At 39.7% G+C, this 24,303-nt stretch overlaps 2 protein-coding genes across 3 annotated transcripts; both read right to left on the bottom strand.

Moving 5' to 3' along the window:
* Positions 1 to 977: 977 nt before the first annotated feature.
* serac1 (serine active site containing 1) lies at positions 978 to 8,053 on the bottom strand. 2 transcript variants are annotated; one of them, XM_005734488.1, is made up of 18 exons: positions 7,902 to 8,053; positions 7,266 to 7,414; positions 7,141 to 7,177; positions 6,906 to 7,048; positions 5,729 to 5,818; positions 5,326 to 5,361; positions 5,011 to 5,142; positions 4,797 to 4,918; positions 4,596 to 4,724; positions 4,336 to 4,449; positions 4,012 to 4,174; positions 3,609 to 3,759; positions 3,369 to 3,510; positions 3,135 to 3,235; positions 2,881 to 2,978; positions 2,581 to 2,763; positions 2,361 to 2,504; positions 978 to 2,251 (listed from the first exon to the last, which is right to left on the bottom strand). In XM_005734488.1, exons 2-18 carry the CDS (start codon positions 7,357 to 7,359, stop codon positions 2,115 to 2,117), a joined length of 2,016 nt encoding a protein of 671 aa, XP_005734545.1. In that variant the 5' UTR covers positions 7,360 to 7,414; positions 7,902 to 8,053; the 3' UTR covers positions 978 to 2,114. The 2 variants fall into 2 exon arrangements, with proteins under 2 accessions (XP_005734545.1, XP_005734546.1); XM_005734489.1 differs by lacking the exon at positions 5,326 to 5,361.
* Positions 8,054 to 10,905: 2,852 nt separating this feature from the next.
* myct1a (myc target 1a) lies at positions 10,906 to 14,995 on the bottom strand. Its single transcript, XM_005734487.1, has 2 exons — positions 14,664 to 14,995; positions 10,906 to 12,124 (listed from the first exon to the last, which is right to left on the bottom strand). Exons 1-2 carry the CDS (start codon positions 14,716 to 14,718, stop codon positions 11,580 to 11,582), a joined length of 600 nt encoding a protein of 199 aa, XP_005734544.1. The 5' UTR covers positions 14,719 to 14,995; the 3' UTR covers positions 10,906 to 11,579.
* Positions 14,996 to 24,303: the final 9,308 nt, after the last annotated feature.

Raw genomic sequence — 24,303 nt, 5'->3', positions numbered from 1 at the left:
CTATAATACCTTTAATAAAAACTGATAGACGCTGACGGTGATCACTGACTTTTTTTTTTTAAGGGGCTTGTTCAGACTAAATAGAACAAGATACAAAGCATTAAAACATGTTAAAAACACAACAGCCTTGATAAAAACAGAGTAGTTTGGACCCAGAAGCATGGTTCATACGTCATCACTTGAAGACTGGATTGTCAATAGCTACAGCTGCTATTGGCTATCACAGGTCTGAATTTCTGTCTTAACAGATATCGGACACTACACATTTTTGTGGCCTTTATTGCGGCTGGTTCAGTTACTTTTAGTCCGAGCGTGGGCAACATGCAGTTTTGTAATCTGTGAGATCTCTGCTAGCTAACTGGGTATACCTTTTGTGGTTGCATGAAGTCAGGAGAGTTTTTGGTTGCCAGAAGGGGATTGCCATTCGCAAGTGCGCAAACAAGCACATTTACATGTTTGTTATTAGGCAAAGATATGTATTTATGGAATTTTTTATGTATATATATATATATATGTATATATTTACACAAACACTCAGAACCACTTATAAGGTACAACTGCTCTGCTGCTCCTTAAGGCAAATATCCAATCAGCCAGTCACGTGGAAGTATTTTAGTGCACTTAAGCGTGTAGACATGACAACCAAGATGACCTGCTGAGGTTTAAACTGAGCATCAGAATGGAGAAGAAAGGTGATTTAGGTGACTTTGAATGTGGGCTGATTGTCGAGTACTTCAGAAATTGCTGGTCACTTGAGCTACAACCATCTCTAGGATTTATAGAGACTGATCCAAAAAGAGAGAAAATATCCAGTGAGCAGGAGTTCTCTGGGTAAAAATGCCTCAGAGGAGAATGGTCAGACTGTTTTGAGCTGACAGGAAGACAACAGTAACTCAGATAATCACTTTTTTATATTCAACGTATGCAGAAGAGCATCTATGACTGAACAAAACTTTGAACCTTGAAGCAGATGGGCTACAGCAGCAGAAGAATAAGGTAAGAATAGGAAACTAAGGTTTCCGAGGCTGGTTTAATGGTGTAGGAAATGTTTTCCTGGCACAATTTAGGCCCCTTAGTTCAACCCATTTATTGTTCTGGACCATGTCCATCCTTTTATGATAACAGTGTACCCATCTTGTGATGGCCACTTCCAGCAGGATAAGACATCATGTCACAAAGCTCATATCATGTCATACTGGTTTCTTGTAGGTGGCAATGAGTTCACTGAACTCAAATGACCTCCAGTGACCAGATGTTAATCCTCTTGAGCACCTTTGGGATGTGGTATATTCCTATCATGGATATTCAGCTGACAAATCTGCAGCACCTGTGTGATGGTATCATGTCAATATGGGCCAAAATCCCAGAGGAATGTTTCAAGTACTTTGTTGTATTTTGTACTTTGTATATAGAAATGCATAGACTAATAAACCCTCAAACGTTACACATTTATTCATTTCATTGCCAGCATTTAGGACTGCTAGTGGCAGTGGGGGCTGCAAACACATGTATTAAAATTAATTTGCTTGATCGGTCCCATACAACTGCATGTGCAATCTGAACTAAATGTATGAACTCAGGTCCACTTGAGGTAAGGCTTGGGAAAGAGTATGTTTTGGCACATAAGATGATAATCACACTATAGTTAGAGTAAAACAAATACATATAAAAATAAAGTCTTAAACCTTTGCTCTGGTCAAAAGTCGAGTTGCATGAGTAGCAACAAAATGTCAGTGCATTTTTAAGTAAATACAGTAGATAATGAGCATTGTGTATCCCATGATTAGCTGGTAATAAATCTAAAATAAAAGGAAATCTAGATAAAATTTCAATGTGCTTAATTTACTTGTAAACATAAGTTATTTTCTTTATAACTTAGCTGATGTAGCATTAAGAGACCGATCTCAGTGGATGACTTAAAAAACCCCAACAACAAAAAACGCACCCTGCTATCGTTATCACAACTGACAGGTTTCCACAAATTAGCTATACTGCAATCGCATTTGTGGTGCTTTATGTGAATGAGCAGTTATTTCTCTGTTTGGTTTGGAGTGTAGTATACATTTCAAGTATACAGCAGGTGGTCTCAGTGTCATTGTTTTCATAGATTTCTGTCAGTGGGCGATGTAGCTCTGCAGAGCGTCCAGGATGAACTGGAGGCTGCGTTTGTATAGAAACGAGTCCTTCCTCTCTGGTTTGCAGATGTTTAGGTGATCTACGTCCACTTCAATGAGCTCACCAATCCCGAGATCTGAAACCACAACACGATGAGACGCAAGACACTGCTTCAACTATGTGTTGTTGTTTTTTTAATGTTTAAGCTGTACATTTCAGACATTACAGTATTTGGAGTTACATACTTGCTGACTGCGTTGGTACCACAAGTATCTTGATCATGGGTCCAATGTTTGTCGGTAGAGTCTCTGCAAAGCTCAGCACCTTGAAATCCTTTTCTTTGGCCAGGTTCAGGAAGTTGTCATTCAGGCTTCGCAGAGCTGGTGAATCTTAAAACACACACATCAATTCACATTAGATGCTGAAAAAGTTCCATAGACCGCAGAATTCATCATATTCACTGACCTTTACAGAGTTCTCTGACTTCTATGGAGGGGAAGAGAAGATATCTGACATTGACAGAGTACTCTGCCATGAAGGTGCCGTAGTGAGGAACACTATAAAACATAATCCCTTTGGTGTTCTGTAATAACCCATGCATGTCTGGGTCCTGTAAGGCATCCAGCAGCATTTTCTTTACAAGCAGTCCTGCAAGAGAAACCAAATGCAAGAGGATAGATTAGTAATTTTTTTTTTCAAATTGGATTCAAGGGATCTGCATAAAAGTCCGACATGCTTGTGGAAGGAAAGATGTGGGAGAAATACCTCCCATACTGTGGGCTACCCAGACCACAGGCCTTTCTCCAACTCCCGCCAGCTTTAACTTCTTTAGCAGCTCCTGACTTCTGTAGGCTAGAGACTTCCTGGAGAGACAGATAGTCAACCCTTTTTAATCTGTTGGAGTAATTAATCCAAGGGTACCCGACTTTGCAAAAATATTCTATTTTACCAAGAATAGCACCTTAATCACATGTAGACCTATAAAGAAACTACAGACTTATAGTTGGGTTTTTTTTTACCTCTGATTCTCAGCAGGACACTGGGCCATCCAGTCACTTAGATGACTGTCATACTCCACTGACAGCACTCTCAGATTTGGACAGTCAGCAGCCAACCATGACTGACAATAAATAGTAATAAAACAACACGGAAGAACACTGAGATAAATCTTAAGCTGTGTGAGACCTCAGAAACACTGGAAAACACTGAAAAAATCCATTAATGTAATGAGAGGAATTAGGTGCCTTTGTTACCTTTGGCCAGCACTCTGTATAGTCATCTTCGCGTTTGGCTGCCTCCTCTTCCTCTAATGTATTGCGGTCCTTCTGCCTCCACGTCTTAAAAGCTGCCCCTAGAATCCCGTGGATGAACAGCACGTCTGCTTTGATTGGCTGACTGGAAATTGAAAACATTGTCAAAGATGACGGTTGGGTTATAACAATAAAATAATATGATGTTAATGCATTATGTAATAACTGAATTTGTTTTCCTACTTGCTACGTGTTTGTGGGTGCAGGATATAGACGCCATCTGGGTATTTCTCTTTTACTGTCTCCCTGTCCAGGTTTGCAAGAGCGCGAGCTGCGTGAGACGCCTGCATGATGTGAGGGCACTGCATCATCTCAGCCAGGACAGACACCCAGCCTGCAAGTGTTTTATGGGTAAAGTAGGGGGAAAAAAACAGGAACGTGTGAGGAGTACGATAAAATTTATAAGTTGGGGTGGATAACTATAAAAGTAAACACATTTTTTTGTGATGGTGAAAATCGAATCTCTAATTGAAACAAGCACAACATATATTTTAGACCTTACTTTCATAACATCTTTAGCGCACCCAGTCAGGATTACACATAATCAGAGCTGTCTCCAGTTTATTCAGATTAGTTACAGACTTACCGGACTGGGCTATGGCCTGATGGGCACCTTCATTGAGAGCCAGGTTTCCGATGATGCGAACAATGTTCCTCTGAATCTTCATAGAGTCTGTTCTGAGCTGATAAACCCTCTGGAGAAGCTGTAGACCTCCGTTGGCAACTATGTGGTCACAGTGGCTCCTTACCTGCAGATCACAAAGTATTAACCACAAGGCAACATCCAGACAGCAGGAGCATAGAATTGACCTTAATACACTGCTACAATGACCGCAATGAGTAGTAAGTAAATAATCAAGCCACCGACTCCAGACTAAATCACCTTTGGATGCACAATGATGATGATTACCTTTGAGTGCTGTACCAGTGCCTGCAGACAGAAGGACTCCACCTTCTCAGAAGGAACAGAGGTAAGGCTCTGGGCATAAGGCAGCCCATTGCCACCAAAACTCCACAGACCACCCTGGAACAATGAAGCGCACGTGTTAATGACAGGATATAGAAACTAGCTTCTTCTTTTTTTCTTTATCACATCCCAGTGACTGTTTTTAGTTTTAGACCTGGCCTTCCTAATGACTGTACATGTATGTGTACATCTGTGATTGTTACCCTTTGTGCTGCCAAGGACTGAGTGCTCTCTCTCAGGGCCAGTGAGGTAAAGTACCGAACACATTTGTCCACCTCAGTTTGAGGCAGAGATGCCAAAAGCTGCCTCAGTCCGTCCTCCGCTGACAAACCCTGAGAAGATCACAGCACATCTGTGAGGTAGGCATTCAAATGGCAACTATCCTAAAAAGTAGATTTGAGTACCTCCTCCAAATCAGGCAGTGCAGGTGGGTGACGGAAAAACCTCAGGTCTACCTGAGGCATCCGGGCCAAGCCCACTGCTGTCCGATGGTCTATAACCTGGGCTGCCGTCTGGTACTGGTAATCTGGATTATTCAAAACAGGTGTGATCTAAGACCAGAGCAGGTCTCTGTTGTGTATCAAATTAACGTGACAGGAAACTTTTAGGGTCCTTTACCATGCCAGTGGTGATTGTCTGCAAGCTCCTGAACAGCCTCTAATCTGATGGCTTTGTTAGCTGACTGTATCTTCTTCAGCAGGACCCACAATGCCACCTCATGTGGGTCAGCATCCACATGACTGAAGTGCTCTAAGACACAAAATTACGGAACAAACTGACCGTCTGAACATTTACAAAATAAAAATGGAGACGTGTTCTACTAATTCCTCTAACTGGACCTTTTAGCAATTCTAACTACAACTAGGTTAACTACTAGTGTCTACTGCACCACCTTTTAGATTACTACAAGAGCTAATGAGCTACAGTACAAACCTTGCAGGAGTGAAACTTGTGTCATCAATTTGGCAGCTATTAATTTGTAAAAGGTTAAAGTAAACAAAAGTGAATGTAACTTTTTGTCTGCGGATTTAAAACTACAGCTGGCTAAAAACAAAACAAAAAATCTCAGACCTGTTTATTCCACTCACTTTTACAAGATCCACACCACTGTAAAAGCTATGTGGCATTCAAAACAGGATGTGCATGTGCAAAGGCAGGTGTTTCCTTTGGTCTCTGTGCACATACGTCACATAAAATTGACTAAATGACTACAGTTTTCTGAGCATAAACACTTGCCCTGCTATTGGCAATAATACTTTTCAGTTCAAGAAATATTAGGGACATTATCGTGTATCTGTCTATGTTATTGGTGAATTGGTGTTTGTTAGTTTCTTACCATCGAGTGATTGCAGTAAAAGCCTCGAGGATATTTCCACAAACCGTCTTGCTGCTTTATGAAGTTCCCTCCTTGCTTTGTGTGTAAGTCCTGGAAGAGATGCAGAAAAAAACAACTAGCCACTACTCTCTTGACAAAATTTAGAACTGCATTTCTATAACATTATAAAGACAACAGAAACCATTTAGAAATGCTTCCCTGTAGAGGTGGCTAATTAATCAAATTTGAGTCAGATTAATTTATATTTCCATTTTTATAATAAAGATTCTGTTTTTTATCTTTCACTATAAATCCATCTCATCCTTATAGCATTTGCACCTCCCCGAAAGCCTAAACACATTCCCTGCTATACTGTTGTGTGTTAAGTTCACATGTATTTATTTTAAGTTAAAAGTGAAGTAGCGCATTATGAGTGATTACTGCTTAAAATGATCATGATCATATGTTTCGGCATAGTCAAGCCGCTTATATTTGAGTTTATAAGTTGATTGTGAAAGCTTCCACTAAAAAGGTAGAGGAAGTAAAATCACCCAACACCAAATGGCCCAAAGTTCTGGCAGGAAAGGGAAGACAGGAAGAATGAAGGCAGGTGTCACTGCCCCACTGAACATAAAAAACTCAACAACACTTTCTCATACAAGAACAAAATAGGGCCACTCAGCATATTTGTCAGATAATGCCCTCCCACAGTAGGGAAGAAGGAACATGTCCAAAACCCAGTAAATTTAAATTAAAAATCTAAACAGGTCTTCCTACATTTATAGGCTAGTGGAAATATATACATAATTTATACAGCAAAAAAGGTTAAAATGACAGATTTAGTACAAGAAGAAATACTGCAATGCCAAATGGGAGATGCTACATCTGACCTTGTGTATTTTCACAATAAAACGTGTAATTCGTCCCAAAATACGTCCGACACTAGATGGAGGTATGTAGAAACAGAATGTGAATATTTTGATGCAGTGAGAAAATGTAGAACTACAAACACAGTCGTACAACAGGCAAAAACATCAAATATGAGACTCCGTGATGCATTTATAAATGTACTGTTTATTCTGGGATTGTCCTACAAACACCAGCCAGGGTTTGGTGAAAAGTTGTGACTGAGTCCAGCAACAAAAGATATATAATGTGTCATGTTACCCATGAGGTTGTTTAGGATAGCATTAATTACCTCCAGTTAGGTTGTCTTTTTCATCTGAAGGAGTGGCCCTCAGATAGATGTACGACTTGTTCTTCTCCTGAAGAATTGCACTAGTGTCAATGGTCACAGCCTTATCCAAGGCTATCACCTCATAAGTAATAAAAAGACAGCCCCTGCAGAAAGAAGCATGTTTAATAAGCTATGGGACAGAGATCATTCTTCTCTCACACGCTGCATAAATCATTCTTTTAATAATGTAACTTACCCCAAGACAACTGCGCCAGTTACTTTAGCAACTTTCCCTAAATGTCAGCGAAGAGGAAGATCTTTATTTTCAACGTGTTTATTGAAATTTATTGTACAAGATTGCTGATTTGTCTAATAACTTACTTAAATCTTTCCACTGAAGCACTTTCTTCACACTAGGCGGCCCAGCTGTGCTCAGCCTCCGACAACGGATCCAGCGCAGAGCGGCTGCGGACATCCTTCCCCTGTGTGCCCTCCCAGATGTGCGTGTGTTAACCAGACTGCTGTCCAACCTATCTGACCAAGTCACAGACGTGAGGACAGTGTCTGATAAGGCACATAACGCTATGTCAACGCAAAAACGACCCGATAATTACATTTAATGTTATCATGTCAGTTTAAACACTTAGCAGTGCTAACATTTAACTCGTGACAGTGCTAATGGTGAACTAATCTAAAGCATTAATATAATCAAAGACCATTAGCTACCGGTAAACGTTAGCTAGCCACACAGGTGGGTGTGACTGACAGCTGGGCTAAAATTACTTGAGTAAATAACATAAACACCGGTAAGTCTCCGCCATAAAGCCAAAGCTGGCATGAACACCCAAACGTAATCCGGGTGAAGCTAAATGAAGCCTTAGCTGCCACTAACTTGATGGAGATTAGTTAGCATTTGGCTATGACTGTTCTAGCTCTGTGCAAGGCACCCAAACGGCTAATGGAGTAACCCGGTGGACATGTAGTGGATTAATGTCCATTTCTGATAAGCGAGTTTACCGTATTTATCGATGGACACGTTTTAAAAGAACTACGATAACGTCCTCCAAGACTGCAGCCGGTGTAAATAAACACAACATAAATTTGTCCCACAAATAATACGTCATCCACTGCAACAGTTTTTTTATTGACCGCTTTAGAGGTTCGGTGTGTGAACTGCAAGATTACGCAAAAGCGACAGCGTAAAAAGTAAATATGTCACGGGGGAAAAGAGGAGGGGCGAGAGTAAGAGAGGCATCAAATAAAGACGGTAATACTGTTACAATGCGATATTATAAATTCAAAAATGTTTATAGCCTTCTTGTTGCGGGAAGGATAAATTGTGGTCACATAAAGTTTAATTTCCATTCATGAAAATAGGGAAGTGTGGCTTCTTATTGGAGAACTGCAATTTATGGATGTGAAATTTGGCAATATCAGCAAACTGATAAGAATAGATGGGTTAGAGGAGGGGTGTCAAATATAAGGCACAGGGGCCAGAAATAAGCTGATGAACACTCCAATCGGGCCTCACTGGACAGCTTTAGGAAATGCGAAGAGAGTCTGTTTTAGTTTGACTTTTAATATAATTTTGTATCACAGATTTATCTTTACTGCTAAATACCTCCTATGTGGCCACACCTAAGTAATTAGGTAACAGATAAAAAAATATATATCAGAAAAGTTCCTTTTCTTCACTACAGAAATTAATGGGTTTTTTTTTTTAAACAATGGATACAAATAAAGGACGTTTTCTGTGAATAAACAAAAACTTTGTGTTTTGTAATCACAGGATTGACAAAGATATAGCTACCAGAACCTTTTCTGTGATTTTACACGTTTATTTCTTACAATTTAATTCTCATACATATAGTTTTCTTTCATTCACTACAGCAGTGGATGAATCTTTATTATGTAGAAAAAAACTGAGATGTTCTGTTGAAATTGTGCTTCTTTGTCAAATATTAAGATAATATTCAATAATCGAATAACCCATTATGAACGGACAGAAAGAAGAGTTTCATTGGTCTGGCCCACTTAAGATCAAAGTGTGCTGTATCTGGCTCACAGTTTAAAATGAGTTTGACCTCCTTTCTCTTTCTCAGTCAAATATGTACCAGATTTATTTAAAGTGAAAATTTGACAAAATGTTATTAGAACTAAAACCAGTAATGTCTTTTCTACAACTCTTTTCCATAAGTACAAGACAAAAATATATATAGGAGGACATCTGTGGGAAGGTCTGACAAAAAGAGCAAAGTATATCTATCTAAACAGAAGTGTATTTTTTACATGCAGTAACATATTTGTTATTACATGTTTTTTACATTTTATTTGCATTTTTAACATATCATAAAACTTTTAAAAACTTAAACACAACTCAAAACATTGTTCTTTCTTCTCAAAACTGATTTCTTTAACCAAAACAACACGCACATACCTTTACATTCCTACAGAACATCAAAAACCAAATTCAGAAATTCAGGAAACTACTATAAAAATTATTTGTGTATTTTTTGGCCATGAAGCTACATATTTAAATCCATGCAAATGTGTAAGAGTAAGTTTATTTTTTCTTGTTCTGGTGAAGTGTAGGGAGTTTTGTCCAAATATAGAATTTACAGTTCTACATATATCTCGACACCAGTGTTACCTGTTTCATGTAGTATATGGCAAAACTCAGTAATTCTACCATGTAATGTTAGTACAGTGAGAAACATTGCCAAGAAAATCAGTGCAGAGATACAAAAAGGTAACAAAAGAAGTATTTATTGGTTACTATAATACAAAATGTCCCACTGAGCAGCTGCACACATTTCACTGGAAATATTGGCATGGCTGAGCCTTCCTCTTCCTCCTCGTCCACGATGGCCTCCGCTGCCTGCTAGTCTTCCTCTTCTACACTTGAGGCCTCTTTTATACTCTGACACATGACTGAATTGTTCTTCTAGTTGAGTTTGAGGAGGTGCATGACGAGTGAGAGTAACTGGTAATGATTGTGTTGCCTTTTGAAGGCCAGTGTTTTGTAGGTGAAAAAAGCGTGTTGAATAATGGATTTGTGTGTCAGAAATGTGCAAAACTTGGATTTATAATGATATTTGAGTGAGACCAGTAAAATTGTGCTAAGAGTTTGGCATTTTGGAGTCATGTTTTTAGATTTGGTTGTATAGTTCTTTTTTGTGTGTATTAAATGTGGTAAACTAATTAATTTAGTTTCCGTAGTAGGTTTGTTTGTTTCGGTTTAGTTTTTAGTTTGCATTGTTTAAAAATTTTAAGTTTTAGGTTAGCTTTTATTATTATTTTTCTGTCTGGTTTTAGTCAGCTGTAAATACCTTAGCGATTATGTGTTTTGCCATTACGAGTGCTGCTCATCGTTTGGTCCTGTAAAGTTTAAGAGCTCTGTAGGGATTGTGTCCTTCACCTTTCAAACTTTACTGTTGTACACAAGTTCCTTCTTCAGGAAACAACAGTTAGGACAGTAATAAAAATGACAGCACAGCTGCACTGTAAATATAGCAGTCTACCACAGCTATTACTATTATTGTATTCTGGCTTTTTTTTGCTCTAGAGTGCATTACTGTGGAACAACACTATAGTCTTGAACTGTTGGTAGCTCATATTTGAGTGAGTGCTAGGTTGAACTGCATTGTAAGGTGACTACCTTGACTTTTATGAAGTGTGCTGGAGAGGTTTCATGAAAATCAACATAGTAGCAGTTCATAGTACAATGGTTCAGACATTTGCTTGCCATGCAAAAGGTCACTGGTTCAGTTTTAGCTGGAGATTAAAAGCCCATTTGTGCTTGTACCAAGGGAGCAGCTGAAAGTAGCTATAGGTGGAGTGGTAAAGGACAGAACCCATTACATTTTGAGATTGCTCAGTATCCTTTCTTTATACCCAGAGGCCTTATTGGAAGAATTATTCACTTTTTTTATATATATTTTGTGTCAGCTTATGTGGAGAAATGGTTGTCCTGCCGAGTCCCTCCAGACCTGTTGCAGACTAAAATGTCTGCACTGAAAAGCCTTTTTGAGTCTTGCTTTATTGCATTAACTTAAGAGCAGAGTCCAGTAAAATACATTCAAAACATACAGAACAAAAATTCTTATACCTAATGCCCACATTTTCTCACATGTCACATTCGCAAGTGCTGTTCATGCAAACACATAAACAAAATCATCTTGAATATGTGATTCAGAAAATAAAAAACATCAGGTCCATTTAACCAAGTTTTCATCATGAATTTGATAAAACATCAAATAGTCTAATGCACTTTATTAACTACAGGCTTACACACACTTTTTATTTATCTTTTAAGCTTCACGTGTACAATCATTACATCTTTTCTTGCATAGTTATTATACGACCTGCACGGAGAAAGCATATGTCTTGCCTTACATTATAAATAATCACCATTGACAGGATGCAACACCATTCAAATAACTGTTTACAATTTCTTTTTTTGTATAAAAGTATCTAATGATGAAAGGCAAATATGTTTATAAATATATAGCAGATTTGCTAAAAATTATGTAATTTCAGGAAGTTATTGTGTTAAGCAGGGCACTTAGCTGAGCTTGGCCTCTTTGTTTTCTCCACTCCAGCTCCACCTGATCATAAAAATCATTATAGATTTAGTCCAGTTTGGAAATCCATTCATCTCCCAATTAGTATCAGCCAGTGCTGCTTTCACTCCTCTTAGGTTCGGGTTTCCTGATAAGCTCTGATTATGCTCTCATAAGCTGGAGGTGGGGTCTGCGTAGCATGAAGACCTCTGACACTGTTCCCCCAAAATGACTCTGGTCTTGGTGGGGTGGCAGCTGGCTGGGCTACGCTTTGAGCTGATCCAGTTGATGTAGTCAGAGGTGGTGTACGTGGCAGTGTGGTTTGGCTACCCTCCTCTGCCTCTCTTGCAATTTGGCTGCACTGGAGGAGCGGGTGGAAGGTGGAGCCCCTGAAGCTGGATTTATGCGCCATTGCGTCAAAGTGATCTGGAGAGGAAGTCTGGCGGTGAAAGGTGAAAGCAGCTGTCACTAAGCTGTTGTTGCTTCGCCGGTCATAGCTGCTGCTGCGGTTAAAGCCTGGACGATGGCGGGAAGAAGTGTGCGAACGGCGATGCGGGCGGCGGGTGATGCTGGCAGAGCCTGCTTTGTGTCGGGAAAACCAAGTAAGCATCACATAAACTAGGGCGCCCAAGAGAAGGCCCACTGCCACAGAAGCACAGAAAGCTATAATCAGGTGGTCTGTGAAGAGAGAAGCATACCATTTAAAAAAAGGATCTTTATAAAATGATCCATGCTGTGGTATCTTTTTTATATCACAAATATTCCCATTACAAGTCTGTGAAAAAGTGTTTGCTCCCTTTCCTGCTTTCTTCTTGTTTATATGCTTTAGATCATTAAATGAAATTGTAATATTAGACAAAGATAACCTGAGTAAGTATAAAATGCAGTTTTAAATTATGGTTTAATTTATTAAACCATCATTTTGTTATTAATCAGTTAATTCATGATTCCCTGTGTGAAATCATGAATGAACTGTGATTAGCCAAATTTTTTCAGAAGTTCACTTCAGTTTCACAAGCCACTCCTAGGTTTGATTACTGCCAGACCCATTGAATCAAAGAATTACTTAAATAGAACCTGCCTGACAAAGTGAAGCAGGCTAAAAGATTTCAGAAGACAGCACATCGTGCCAAGATCTAAAGAAACAGCTGAGAATCAAAGTCATTGATATCTATCAGTCCGGAAAGGGTTATAAAGCCATTTCTAAAGCTTTAAGGCTGGGAATCTGAACTTGGAACAGCGGTGAACCTTCCTATTAGTGTCCGGCCTACCGAAATTAGTCCAAGCGCACATACATAACTTATGGAAGGAGGTCAGAAAATAACCAGGACAAAATCTAAAGAGCTGCAGGGTTCACATGTCTCAGTTACACTTAGAATTCATGACTTGGCAAAAATGGCATCCAAGAGAGAGTTCCAAGGAGAAAACCACTGCTGACCAAAAAGAACACAAAGGCTTGTCTTGCACTGCCAAAAAACATCTTGGTGATCCCCAAGATTTCTTGAAGGCTTGAGTACCTTTACATCTGGCATACAACTAACACATCATTTCATAAAAAGATCACCACACCAACAGTAAAATAAAATTCTAAAGGAGATTGTCTGGCCATCAGTTCATGCCCTAAAGCTCAAGTACACTTGGGCTATGCAGCAGAACAGTGATCTAAAACACATCAGCAGGCCCACCTCTGAATAGACAAAAACAAAAATGTAGGCTTTGGAGTTGCCTGGTCAAAGTCTTGACTTAAATCCCATTGAGTCTTTTTTGACATGACCTTAAAAAGGCCATTGATGCTGGAAAATCCTCCACTGTGGCTGAATTAAAACAATTCTGCAAAGAAGAGTTTGCCAAAATTCCACCACAGTGATGTGAAAGACTGATTACCAGGTATCACAAATACTTGCTTGCAGTTCTGTGTGGCAAGTGTGGAACAACCAGTTAATATTTCTACAAATGCATATAAAATTGACAAAAAGATACATTTAGATACATTTTTTGATGCTCTCAGTACAACAGCAGAAATTAATTTGGATCTAAATATCCTTCTGGATCCACACAGTCAATTAATGCACAGGTTGGAGGGTTTTTCAGCTTTGGTGAAGTTATACATCCTCACTGCTCTTATGCACATGCAGTGCATCTAAATATCCTTTATGGTCTTTTTTTTTTAATAATCCACTGTGAATGCAAGGGATTTAATGTGTGCTAGGAAGAAACTGAGAATTGCCAGACGTGTCTTGAAATATTGTGGCCCTTGACAAAATAATAATAGGCTTTCCTCTGCCTGTGTTTAACAGATTGAGCGTCTTGGAGAAAACAAACCAACTGAGTTTCATTTCCACACACGCACACACAGACAAAAAATGAAAAGCTGTTGACATATTCTTGATCAGTGCTACTTTGCCTTGGATAAAGCCAACTGAGCATGCTTGAGAGAAGGAAGAGAATGTAGCAGATGAGACAAATACCACTGGACTTATGCCAGGAAAACAAATCGGGTTCCCCTCAATAAAATGTTCAAAAAGTTTGAACCTGCTTTGTTACTAGACCACATTTCCACAAGTTTTTTTTTCTCTAATTTTGGAAAATGGAGGGCAGACGCTAGTAAAAAGTCATCTGGAAATGCCATTAGGGAAAACTGAAAAAAAGAAAACATCAGCAGCAAGTATGTCTGTGTAGGTTCTCGGTCATCCAGGTTATGGTAATCTAAGGAGCTTAGAAAGAAAAGTGACTGGATTGACATTAACATTGATTCAGTAGGTCACATGATAGGGTGAGGTTTCACCTTAAAACTCAGATAATGACCTACACCTTTATTCATTTGATGAGGCACCTGATCAATAGTGGGTCAAGTACCTTCTTAAGGGAAAACTCCCACTAGGGCTTAAATACCTGGGACTCTCCACCATTTGGTTTTAGAACAGAAGAAGATTCTCGGATGAAAGGTGAAACGTCCTCAAGAAACTTAAAGAAGTCCAGTCGCTTTTCTTTCCACGCTCCTTAGATGAGCACCAAACAGATTGAGCATTCTTAGAAGTCTGAAAAGGTTTCTTTGAATATTCAAATTTGGATGATAAAGCTTGGTTCAAAAAGGCACCAGGCCCGCATATTACATCTATTCCAGGAGGCGATTCAAGCTTGAATTCCTGAGGGCACCAATCAGAGCAACCACATGAAACACACCAGCTAAAAGAGAAAGAAAACTCAGAAAACTCACCAACGTCGGCAGGCTGAAGCATTTCCAGAAGGAAATTTGTGTTGTTCGCAGCCATGACTTAATCTGCTTTGTCAAAGGAGAGGAAGAGAGACTGAAGCTCAGTTCAGTCTGTCTGTTCCTCGTCTTCTCCCTTCTCTCCTGTCAATTCTTTCCTGTCCTTTTTTATGATGGGTTTTCCTGTCTTTCTGTCCCGTCTCTTTTCCTGTTCCCCCTACTTTCTCCCTCTTCTCCTTTGCTCACTTTCCCTGTCAGTAACGTCCGACTCCCTCAAAAGGAGACTCAGCCCAGACGCTCGCAGGGCTGGCAGCTAACTCTGACAGTCAGCTTGTTTATGGAAGCGGAAAACTACACTGTCACATTTCCTGCTTTTCTGCTGGAAATTAGCAACAGGAGGGGCTTATCTACTCAGGACAGAGATCCTGGAGGTATAGAGACGGGGTGTTTCTGTAATCACTTCCTCTCTCATCATTTCCTTCAGGTTGATTAAAGTAGAAGAAGGATCACCACCGCAGGAGTTAGTCCTTCAGCTGTTACCATATGAGAGTCTATTACAATCACAAATATTTTTCTTCCTTTCAGAAATGATAAATAGTTCAATCTCTTCTTTTTTTTCTTCCGTCACAGAGACTCCAGGCGACAAGCCATCACCTTGCACCAGAAGTTACATTTCTGGGGCTGTAAGGGGCATTGAAAGGCAAATCTCCAACTGAAAATGGTGATTGTAATTTTGCAAGTGTCTTTAACTGCAGCATTTGTATTGGTAAACTCAGTGTTTCTTCGGTGCCTCTCTCTCTATCAAAACCAAAGTTGCCTGAATTTGAGAGATTCATTAAAAAAATGTAATTTGATAAGAAAGAAGAGCTGCTCAGCTGCTCTTTTGATACACCAACATTTTTATTTCAAGTTCTTTTTTACCGCCTTCTCTCAACAAATCAGGATATAATGCACTGAAATGAATCTCTGTGTTTTTGATCCCACGCTAAACTAAGGAAAAAGAATTGCAGTCAAATCTGCTGCAAATTCATCAATTCAGTCAGGAAGAACGATGCCAGCAGTCACATTGGTATGCCTCTGAGGTAGACCGGCCCCTTTGCTCCAACAGCAGCTTTTTATTTTACTTCTCCGAGTTGACCCCTGATCTCAGCTTTCTCTAAACATTCACTGAGTCAATGGTTTTTTGTTTTTGTTTTTAAAATACACAATTATGAGCATTTTAGTCAAAAATCTCTGAGAGTTTATTGTGTTAAGAGAGCTTTAACCTTCTTACTGGCAAAGAGAGAGTAAGGGAGAGAGACTATCCCAACCAAAGCTTGAACTTCCTTTAATTGTTGGCTCGGCTGTATGACCTGTTGAAAATAGTATGTCAGGCCATTGTTTTAGTGCTGATATAGAGAAGCTGAAGGGCAATAAACCAACATGTTGATATGTGGCGGAGACATTCTTTAAGCTTTTATAGCTTTTGTTCATGGCATTTCTCAAGTGTAGCAGGGCGGAGTGGTGGGAAATAACTGTGCAGTCCTTAATGTCTTAATGTCTAAAGTAAAGAAATACACATCCAGAAGTACTTCAAAGATTTAGGTAGCAAGGAAAAATGCAGATTTTACAGATTTTTAAAAATTAATATTTTATACACCTTCAAAGCTGTGGCTTGTATCAATGTGCTTTTCTGGAGCATGTATAAAATTAGTAAAATAAAAATAAACAGGTGATACTGTTTTGTTTTAAAGACATTGCATTGGTTAGAAATTAATGCACCAGGGAGCTACTCTCTGTGTTTCTTCTGTCCCCGCTTTGATCAGTAGATGGAGCAATACTCCAGGGTAACTTCATATCTCTTTATGTGATCTGAAAGTCAGAGAGCATGTCTGCTGTCACCCTGTAAACATTAAACATCTGTAAACATTAAACGTCAGTCAAAATGGGGGGAAAGAGTTAGAAAAACATCTCTGTTAGCTAATTAGCAGACACAAATGATAAAAGGGCTGAGGTTATTTATCTTTAACATTTGCACTGTACTTTTGAATGTGTGATGCAGTCTGTTTGCAGACCTCCACATAATGATTATTCAACAGTATTGCACTCAAAAAAAGCCATGCTTTCTGCATCTTAATTAATAATGGGTGGCAGCCCTTTAAGGCAAGTACATTTTTACACAATTTTCATGAATTCATTTCATAAATAATTGTGTCCTTTTTGCTACAGAAAAACATGTAAAAGGCTTCTGAGTTGAATACATAACATACATCAGTATAACTGGAAAGATTCACTCATGTTTCAAACATGTTTCGTGGTAAACAACTTTTCAGATACAATAATTCAGGACCCATAATAGATTTGCAGAACAGCGTTTCTCTCTTAGCATGTTGATTTTTGCCATGCAGGTTGACAGCAAACTTTCTAATGAGATTTCAGAAAACTGCTGACTATGCATGAAAGAGATTACCATGCTAGCAGTCTTGCTCCCAGCTCTCTGGCTGTGCAATGATTAGATAAGAAAACGGATCTTAAAAGGGTTACTCTTGGATGGTTTCCTATTGACCTGAGTGTTTTGTCTCTGCTCTCCTCTGCTGCAGCATTGTTGACTTTCTCTTTCGCTGAATCTGTTTTGGTCCACAGGGGCGCTCAACGGTAGAGGTCACCTCGAGCTGAGCTGTGTAAAAATGTAGGAATCAGCAGTCCATTCCTGCTGCAGAGCAGCTGGCCAATCCAGCGAAATCCCACAACATTTCAGTGCACTGACGAGTCAAACGGCTGATTCTGACACATGTACATTTATTGGGAAGGAGTTCCTGTATAGCTGATACTGAATTCACCAAGGTAAAGCTTTTGCCCCATATTTTCTATGGCAGTAGCAATGGCAGGCCTGTAATTTGAATGGATTATTGTTTTGTTTTGTTTTTGCCTTGTCTTACACTGTGGTTTAGAACATTTTTAGTAGGTTTACCAGTAAAACACCAATTCATCTTGTTTGGGGGAGTTATTTTGAGGATTTCATGTTCTTCCACATCTTCTCTCCACAGCTTTTTGGCTGAAAGACAAATATTTCCCCCCAGTAAATATTATTTTTACACAGTCACTGCATAAAACAAACAAAACAACAGCACACAACAAAAGCTTCAAAAAGGCTGCCGAGATGTTGCAGAAATCTAGACATCCAGACCTGCAGATATACTGTGGAAGGCAAATCCTCATCCTTAAAATCAGCCCTTTTCACCTGCTGCCAATCATTTAGTGAAATCAAAGAAGCTTCAGTCAATCATTTATTAGTTTTTATGTTTTCAAGGCGTCCTCATCTGTGTCTGCCTTTGTGGAATGACGCTCTGGACGGAGCTCTGTAGCTCCCTCTTTTAGTTTTCTAAGAGCTCTCCTGAGATGATGATGAAAGGACTTGTCTAATGGGATTACACATCGTGATAAGTGCTCAGAGCCCAGTGGTTCATCGCACCTCCCTCTTGCATTTCAAAGAGTGGCATTGATCTGTTGTTGGGTAGTATATCTTGGACATTGTGTTTTAAGGGAGATGCTTTATTGCTTGATTCACAGAGGTTTGTTCTTAATGTTCTTTGTCATTCCAGCCCCAAAATATATGTGTGATTCCTTTAAAACTACATTTAAAATGAAATGTCCTTTGGTTAGGATCCAGCTCGCTTATTTTCAAGGATTTGATCTGCAAAAGACACCAATCCCCCCCACCGCCACCCGCACCCCATCCAACCTTTAACCTGAGCACACTGTAAAGGTCATGTCATGGGATAATTCACAAAGCTGCCCAATAAGCAATGAATTAAGTAGCAACTGAAACTTCTAGTTTATATTGAAATCAAGCAGCATTATGTCATACTTTTGCACACGTGTGCACATGTTCTCTGTATGCTTATGTATATTTAGATTTTATCATGCAAGAGATGGTCTACCTCTATTAATACCAGTGAAATAACAATTTTTCTGTTAGAAAAAATGATTAATAACAGGGTTCCAGTCTATTCCTTTAAGTAAGGAGAAAAATATAGACAATATATGATCATCTAGTCATTGTATTATTTTATTTATTACAATGACTTCATATTAAAAAACTGTATTTTTAAGGTGCAACCCAACCCAAATGTGATTTATACAACAGGTTGGAGCTTGAAATTCTTTCCTTAACCATCAAACAAAGCCAACAAATTATTATACTTTCTTGATTTTTAAGTGCTAGAGCCATTTAGCTCATTTTCAAAACAACATGCTTTCAAATATGTAAGTGATTTTGTTTTCTATGCATCATTAACGCTAATTGTTTTAATCCATTTTGCCTCCATTTTATCTTCAGTAATTTAAGAGCAGTTAATCTTGGTAAATAGCATCCATTTTCCACCACTAATAAAGCAAATACATCAGTCCTTCTGTCTGGCTGAAGGCGTAGTTATCACTCTGGAGTGAGTGCACAAGTTTGGCTTTAACCATTTCAACAAATTAATGCTCAAACCAATATTACCCTCAAATTGAGTCTGATAAATTTTCAGTAGCCTTAACATGTATTGGTGCTGACAGGTTTGATTCTTTAATGTCAGCCCTTTTTAAAGTGGGATTTATCTTCCATCGCACATTTTCTGTGACTCATTCTGTTTTTTCTTGTTTCTTTCTTTTGCCACTCTGCAGACACGCACATTTGCCCAGCTGAAGCCAACTTCCCATGTGGAAGAACCAGAAGGCAGGAGAAGAAGCCCTATCCTGAGGTCTGAGATGGAAGCGTATTCCTTTTGGTTGGACAGCAGGTGGCAGTACATGCAGACCACAAAGCTATACAGTCTGCAGGAGTAAAAGGCTCAGGGAAGGGAGGGGGGCCTCTAAGATGTTCAGTGCACAGACACACATGCATGCATGCTCGCATACACATCCAGTTTGCACTTACATCATCATTACCAGGGGAGGAGCTCTGCAGAATGTGAGGATTGCAGACAGCTACTGTAAGAGGGATGACTTCAAAAGAAACAGCAACATTGGCATGATTCAGTCTTGACACACTGCGGTCAGTGTGAAGACTCTAAACTGCTGCAGTCCTGGTCAGAGCATGAGGATCTTGCCAGGGTGATTCACAGGAGCTGGGACGTGACTTTAGTGACCTCAGTACAGCAGCATGGCATCACCCAGGCACTACGGACACTCTGCTCGGGATATTACCAACGTGATGCAGAAGCTGCAAGGTAGGAGCCAAATGCTTACTCACAATGCTCTAACTTGGTTTTGCAGAGTGTTTAGAGGTGACCTAGAGCTTGGTATGACACAGCAGAGCAGAATGAGGTAGAGATAGCGTGGAAAAATCTGTCTTTCATCTCATCCTCATGACATGAATGTCCTGATGTGTAATGCTGGAATTCAAGTTCATATGGCTGATAAATGTTTGGTATGAGAAGGGCATAAATCAGTGGAATGTGCAATGTCACTGCATGCAGTGTACGAAGTACAGTAGAAATTTGGGGTTATAATCAGTTCTGTTTTATCTCACCTTCAGGCCCTATCAGTGGTTTGGTTTATTTTAAATGCTCTGAATCTTTTTTTTAAATCAAGATGGAGAAACCTGCAGCGGTTAGAGCTTATTATTTGACATATAATTTTTCTTTTTCATTGGGAAAAAAAACTTGATCAAATGGTAATGAGTAAATGTGTGAGAGATAGCATTATTGCCCCATTCTTGTTTGTGTTTTGTGTTTGTTTTAATTGCCTGCTTGCTCGCTGTGTGTTTGGTCTATCTGTGTTAGTGATTGCACACATGGAGTGCAGTGTGTGTGTGTGTTTGTGTGTATATATATGTTTCTGTATGTTGATTGACAGGGAAGCAGACAATAGCATAGCTAATCCTCAGAGAAGCTGACAGGATGAAGTCTATTCCTCAGCCTAACTCGGCTGTAGTAGCAGGACTCCTCATAATGGACAGTTATATCCTCAGCTTGCTGGCACAGTTACATCCAACCTGGCTAATTTAAAATAATCAGCTTAAAGTATTTTTTTTTTATCTTCTCTAACTTCTCACTTTTATTTCTTCTTTAAAATTTTATTCTCTATTCTTTAAAATTTTATTTTATTGTATTTTTTGCAGCAGATAACTAGCATTTATTCCCATTTGCTAATAATGAAACAGCATGGCTTTAACAGTTTCACAAGCTTCCAGTGGGAAACGGTGTATCTCAGTGTGCCGGGATCATGTATCCTTTGCTGACAGGATCAGATTGATGACGCTTGCAAAGTAGCAGGAAAGTCAGGTGACACTAGAGCTGAGATCCAATATGGCTGCTCACTGTACGGCTTCTGAGGTGGCAGTTTCTGTGAAAGCCGAGAACAGCATCAGCAGCCACGTGGTTCCCCTGCATCACTGTGTGCAGGTGTGGATGCACACTTTGAATCTCAATTGTACGCTGATGGATCTAATTTTAGAAGCCTCCCCTCGAGCCGTCTCTCCAGTGCAAAGACGGATTGATGCAGACACGCATTGAGTGCGCATTTAACCATTTGCAACAATGAAAGGGTGTCATATGATCCCATTATTTATTCATACTTCTTAGAATTAAAACAAATTAATCCGCAGGGAGACACCCCGATTTCAAAGAGGTGGATAATGTTTCATCGGCATCTAAATGGTGGTGTTTCTAGATATCTGGCAAGCTTCTACTACTTATAGGTATAGGATTCTTATTGAATGCTGTAAGGATGTAAATAACATGACAGTGGTTTGTTCCAGCCACAGACTTCTGACTGGATCCTACTTTTTTTGGCAGTGTGTCAGCTCCAGTTAGTGAAACTTTTATCTCATTTTAGCAAACGGCCCTTTTACCAACTGTTGCTTTAATGGTTTCACAAATTGTAAGCATTTCAGATAAAATTGTTTCTGTTGCTGTGGGTGTCTTTACAAATGGAAAGACTGAGGGTTTGTGGGAACAATGCTGCTCTAATGTAGCCGCAGTAGCCGTTACCACAAAAATACAACGCGTAGATCATCTTTGATTCTGCTGAATTTAGTATGTGCCTATTATATTCGAGTCTGATATATTGCCTGTGGTTGGAATATGCATTGTTCTTACTAAATGTGTTGAAAAAGCAAAATCTGTACTTGATCTACATTCACCAGCCACTTTATTAGCTACACCTGTTCAGCTGCTTAACATAAATGTCTAATTTATCAAACATGGCGGCAACTAAAAGAATTTAGGCATGCAGACATGATCAGAACGACTTGCTAATGTTTAAACTGAGGATCACAATGGGAAAGAACGGTGATTTGAGTATCTTTGAACGCAGCATGGTTGTTGGTGTCAAAAATGGCTGATCTGAGTTCTTCAGAAAATGCTGACCTACTGAGAATTTCCCCACAAAACCATCTCAGGGGCTTACAGAGACTGGTCCAAAAAAATAGAAACTATCCAATGACTAGCAGGAGAAAATATCTTGCTGATGGCAGAGGTCAGAGGAGAAGACAGTAACTGAATACAAACAAGATATGCAGAAGAGGATTTCTGAACACCACGTTGAAGCACATGGGTTACAGCCACAGAAGAACCCAATAGGAGCTGCTCCTACTGTATCAGCTAAGAACAGGAAGTTAAGGCAACAATTCAAACAGGCTCACTAGAATTAGACAACATATGATTGGAAAACATTACCTAGTGTGATGAACTCTGATTTCTGCTGTGATATTCAGAGGGTAGGGTCAGAATTTGGAGAAACAACACGATAGCATGGCTCCATCCTGCCTTTTACCACTGATTCAAAGTACTCTTAATATTATAATAGTGTTGGGGGATATTTTCTTGGCACTCTTTGGGGCCCTTAGTACCAACACAGAATTGTTTGAATGCTACAGCCTACCTGAGTATTGATCCGGATCATGTCTATGCCTTTATGTGTACACATCTTCTAATGCACCGTGTCAAACTGCTCGATCACATCAAGTTAGTTTCTTGAATATAACAATGAGTACAATGTACTCAAATGGCCTCCACGGTCACATTTTCTCTATCAAGATGAGGGCCTTTACTGTGTGGTGGAACATACACATGCACATGCTTGCAAGTGCAGCACACATATCTGCAGCAACTGTGTGATAATCAATTCAATATGGACCAAAATCTCTCAATACTAGCAAGGTATACCTAATGAATTGGCCGGTCCCCTTTACAGTTGCCTCTGTACATGTACTTTCTCCAGATATTTAGATTTAGTCCAAATTTAAATCAGGAGTATTGTCTTTCCTTTATAATGGGTTGAGTCATGGAACTTTTGATTGTACTCTGTAGTTTTTTTTATTCTTTCTTTTTTCATAACATGTAGCTCTCATGTATCTCATATGTTCTCGCCTCTGAGTACAGCATCAAATTAGCTTGTTGACAGCGGGCAAGCAGAATCTAATTTCATTTGTTTGATGTGTTCTGGTTGCCGTTCATCTCCTGGGAGGCGAGAGCTAAACCTGTGATAATATAATCAAGATGTTTTGTAGGAATCAAAGAGGAGCACTTATTTTATTTTTTTTCATTAATCTGCAGAAGAAAGTGAAACACAACATAAAAACGTGTTCTTTCCAGTATTATATAGTTCTGAGCTTGTACCCTAAGACAGCTGTAGATGAAATGTATGGAGCCTTTGTTCATGACAATGTGACTCTACTGGGATAATTGTTATGTTCACATGTGTTTGAGGGAAGAAAACTCGGTTAGTTGTATAAATATATCTAATCTAATGTCACTTGCATATCTTGTAAACCGCGATTAGTTTAACATATTTCCTCATCATCTCGAGGGAATATAACAATCTCAAATCGCCATGTTTTAAACCGTTCTCCCTCAAGGCTCAATTTGGTGGCCGCTTGAGAAGAAAGAAACGGCTCAATGCAACATCAAAACAATCAAAACTTTTGCCCCAGTTTTGGGCTTGTGTTTTTCTCCCTTTAACCAGCTCTTTTGGTGCACCTCTCTGTCGCATACAAAAGGGAAAAAAAACCCAAAAACATCGCAATTAGTGACACCATATGGCAGAAAACTGCCAGGCCGCTTTGAACACCTCCCAGCCTGAACTCATCCATATGCTGTGGAATTTGCCTGTTTGTTGTCTCTCATTAACGAGAAAAGCGATGCGCTGTTTTTGCTATTACAATTTCTCACCTGTTTTCTCTGTCGTGGGCGGAAGAGGCGTACGTCCATGCCTACGCCTCGGGGCGCTGCCGTCTGCCGGCCCATCAAGTGGACAAGTTTGCTAAATCTCATTGAGGTGGGTGTGCACACCTGCGTGAGTTTTCTCTGCATTGTGTAATTTTGGTAAAGGAAGATGCTTAGCAGGGGGGAAAAAGGCTGAGAGGGTAAAGTGCATAGGCAACAGAGAGGCAGCACATCTGGAAGATATGAGCCCCATACTGAGAGTTTCAGATGGATGAAATGGGAATGAGAGCGACAGCGGGAAAAGCAGGAAAATGAGGACTGGACCAGCAGAGTTGTTGGGGGGGGGGGGGGGGGGGGGGTGGAGAGAGAGAGCAAGCCCACACACCAGCTTTTAAGCTCCTAGTTGCTAGTGGGCCTGGCACAGATCCTTGGGTTGGCACAGGGCCAGCTTGACATCCTGTTGCCAGGGGCGACATTATGATGCGGCCGCAGCCAAGGAAGGCCCGAGCAGACGG

The sequence above is a fragment of the Pundamilia nyererei genome, unplaced genomic scaffold (assembly GCF_000239375.1).
Source record: "Pundamilia nyererei isolate P.nyererei 1_Seehausen unplaced genomic scaffold, PunNye1.0 scaffold00058, whole genome shotgun sequence".
Lineage (NCBI taxonomy): Eukaryota > Metazoa > Chordata > Actinopteri > Cichliformes > Cichlidae > Pundamilia > Pundamilia nyererei.
This window is presented reverse-complemented; position numbering and strand designations above follow the sequence as displayed.

Coding starts and splice junctions, on each gene's coding strand:
- serac1 (XM_005734488.1), bottom strand. CDS start 7,359: ATGTCCGCAGCCGCTCTGCGCTGGATCCGTTGTCGGAGGCTGAGCACA. Junction 7,178..7,265: donor GCTTCAGTGGAAAGATTTAA/GTAAGTTATTAG, acceptor GCTGACATTTAG/GGAAAGTTGCTAAAGTAACT. Junction 2,252..2,360: donor GGTACCAACGCAGTCAGCAA/GTATGTAACTCC, acceptor TTGTGGTTTCAG/ATCTCGGGATTGGTGAGCTC.
- myct1a (XM_005734487.1), bottom strand. CDS start 14,718: ATGGCTGCGAACAACACAAATTTCCTTCTGGAAATGCTTCAGCCTGCC. Junction 12,125..14,663: donor GCTTCAGCCTGCCGACGTTG/GTGAGTTTTCTG, acceptor CTCTCTTCACAG/ACCACCTGATTATAGCTTTC.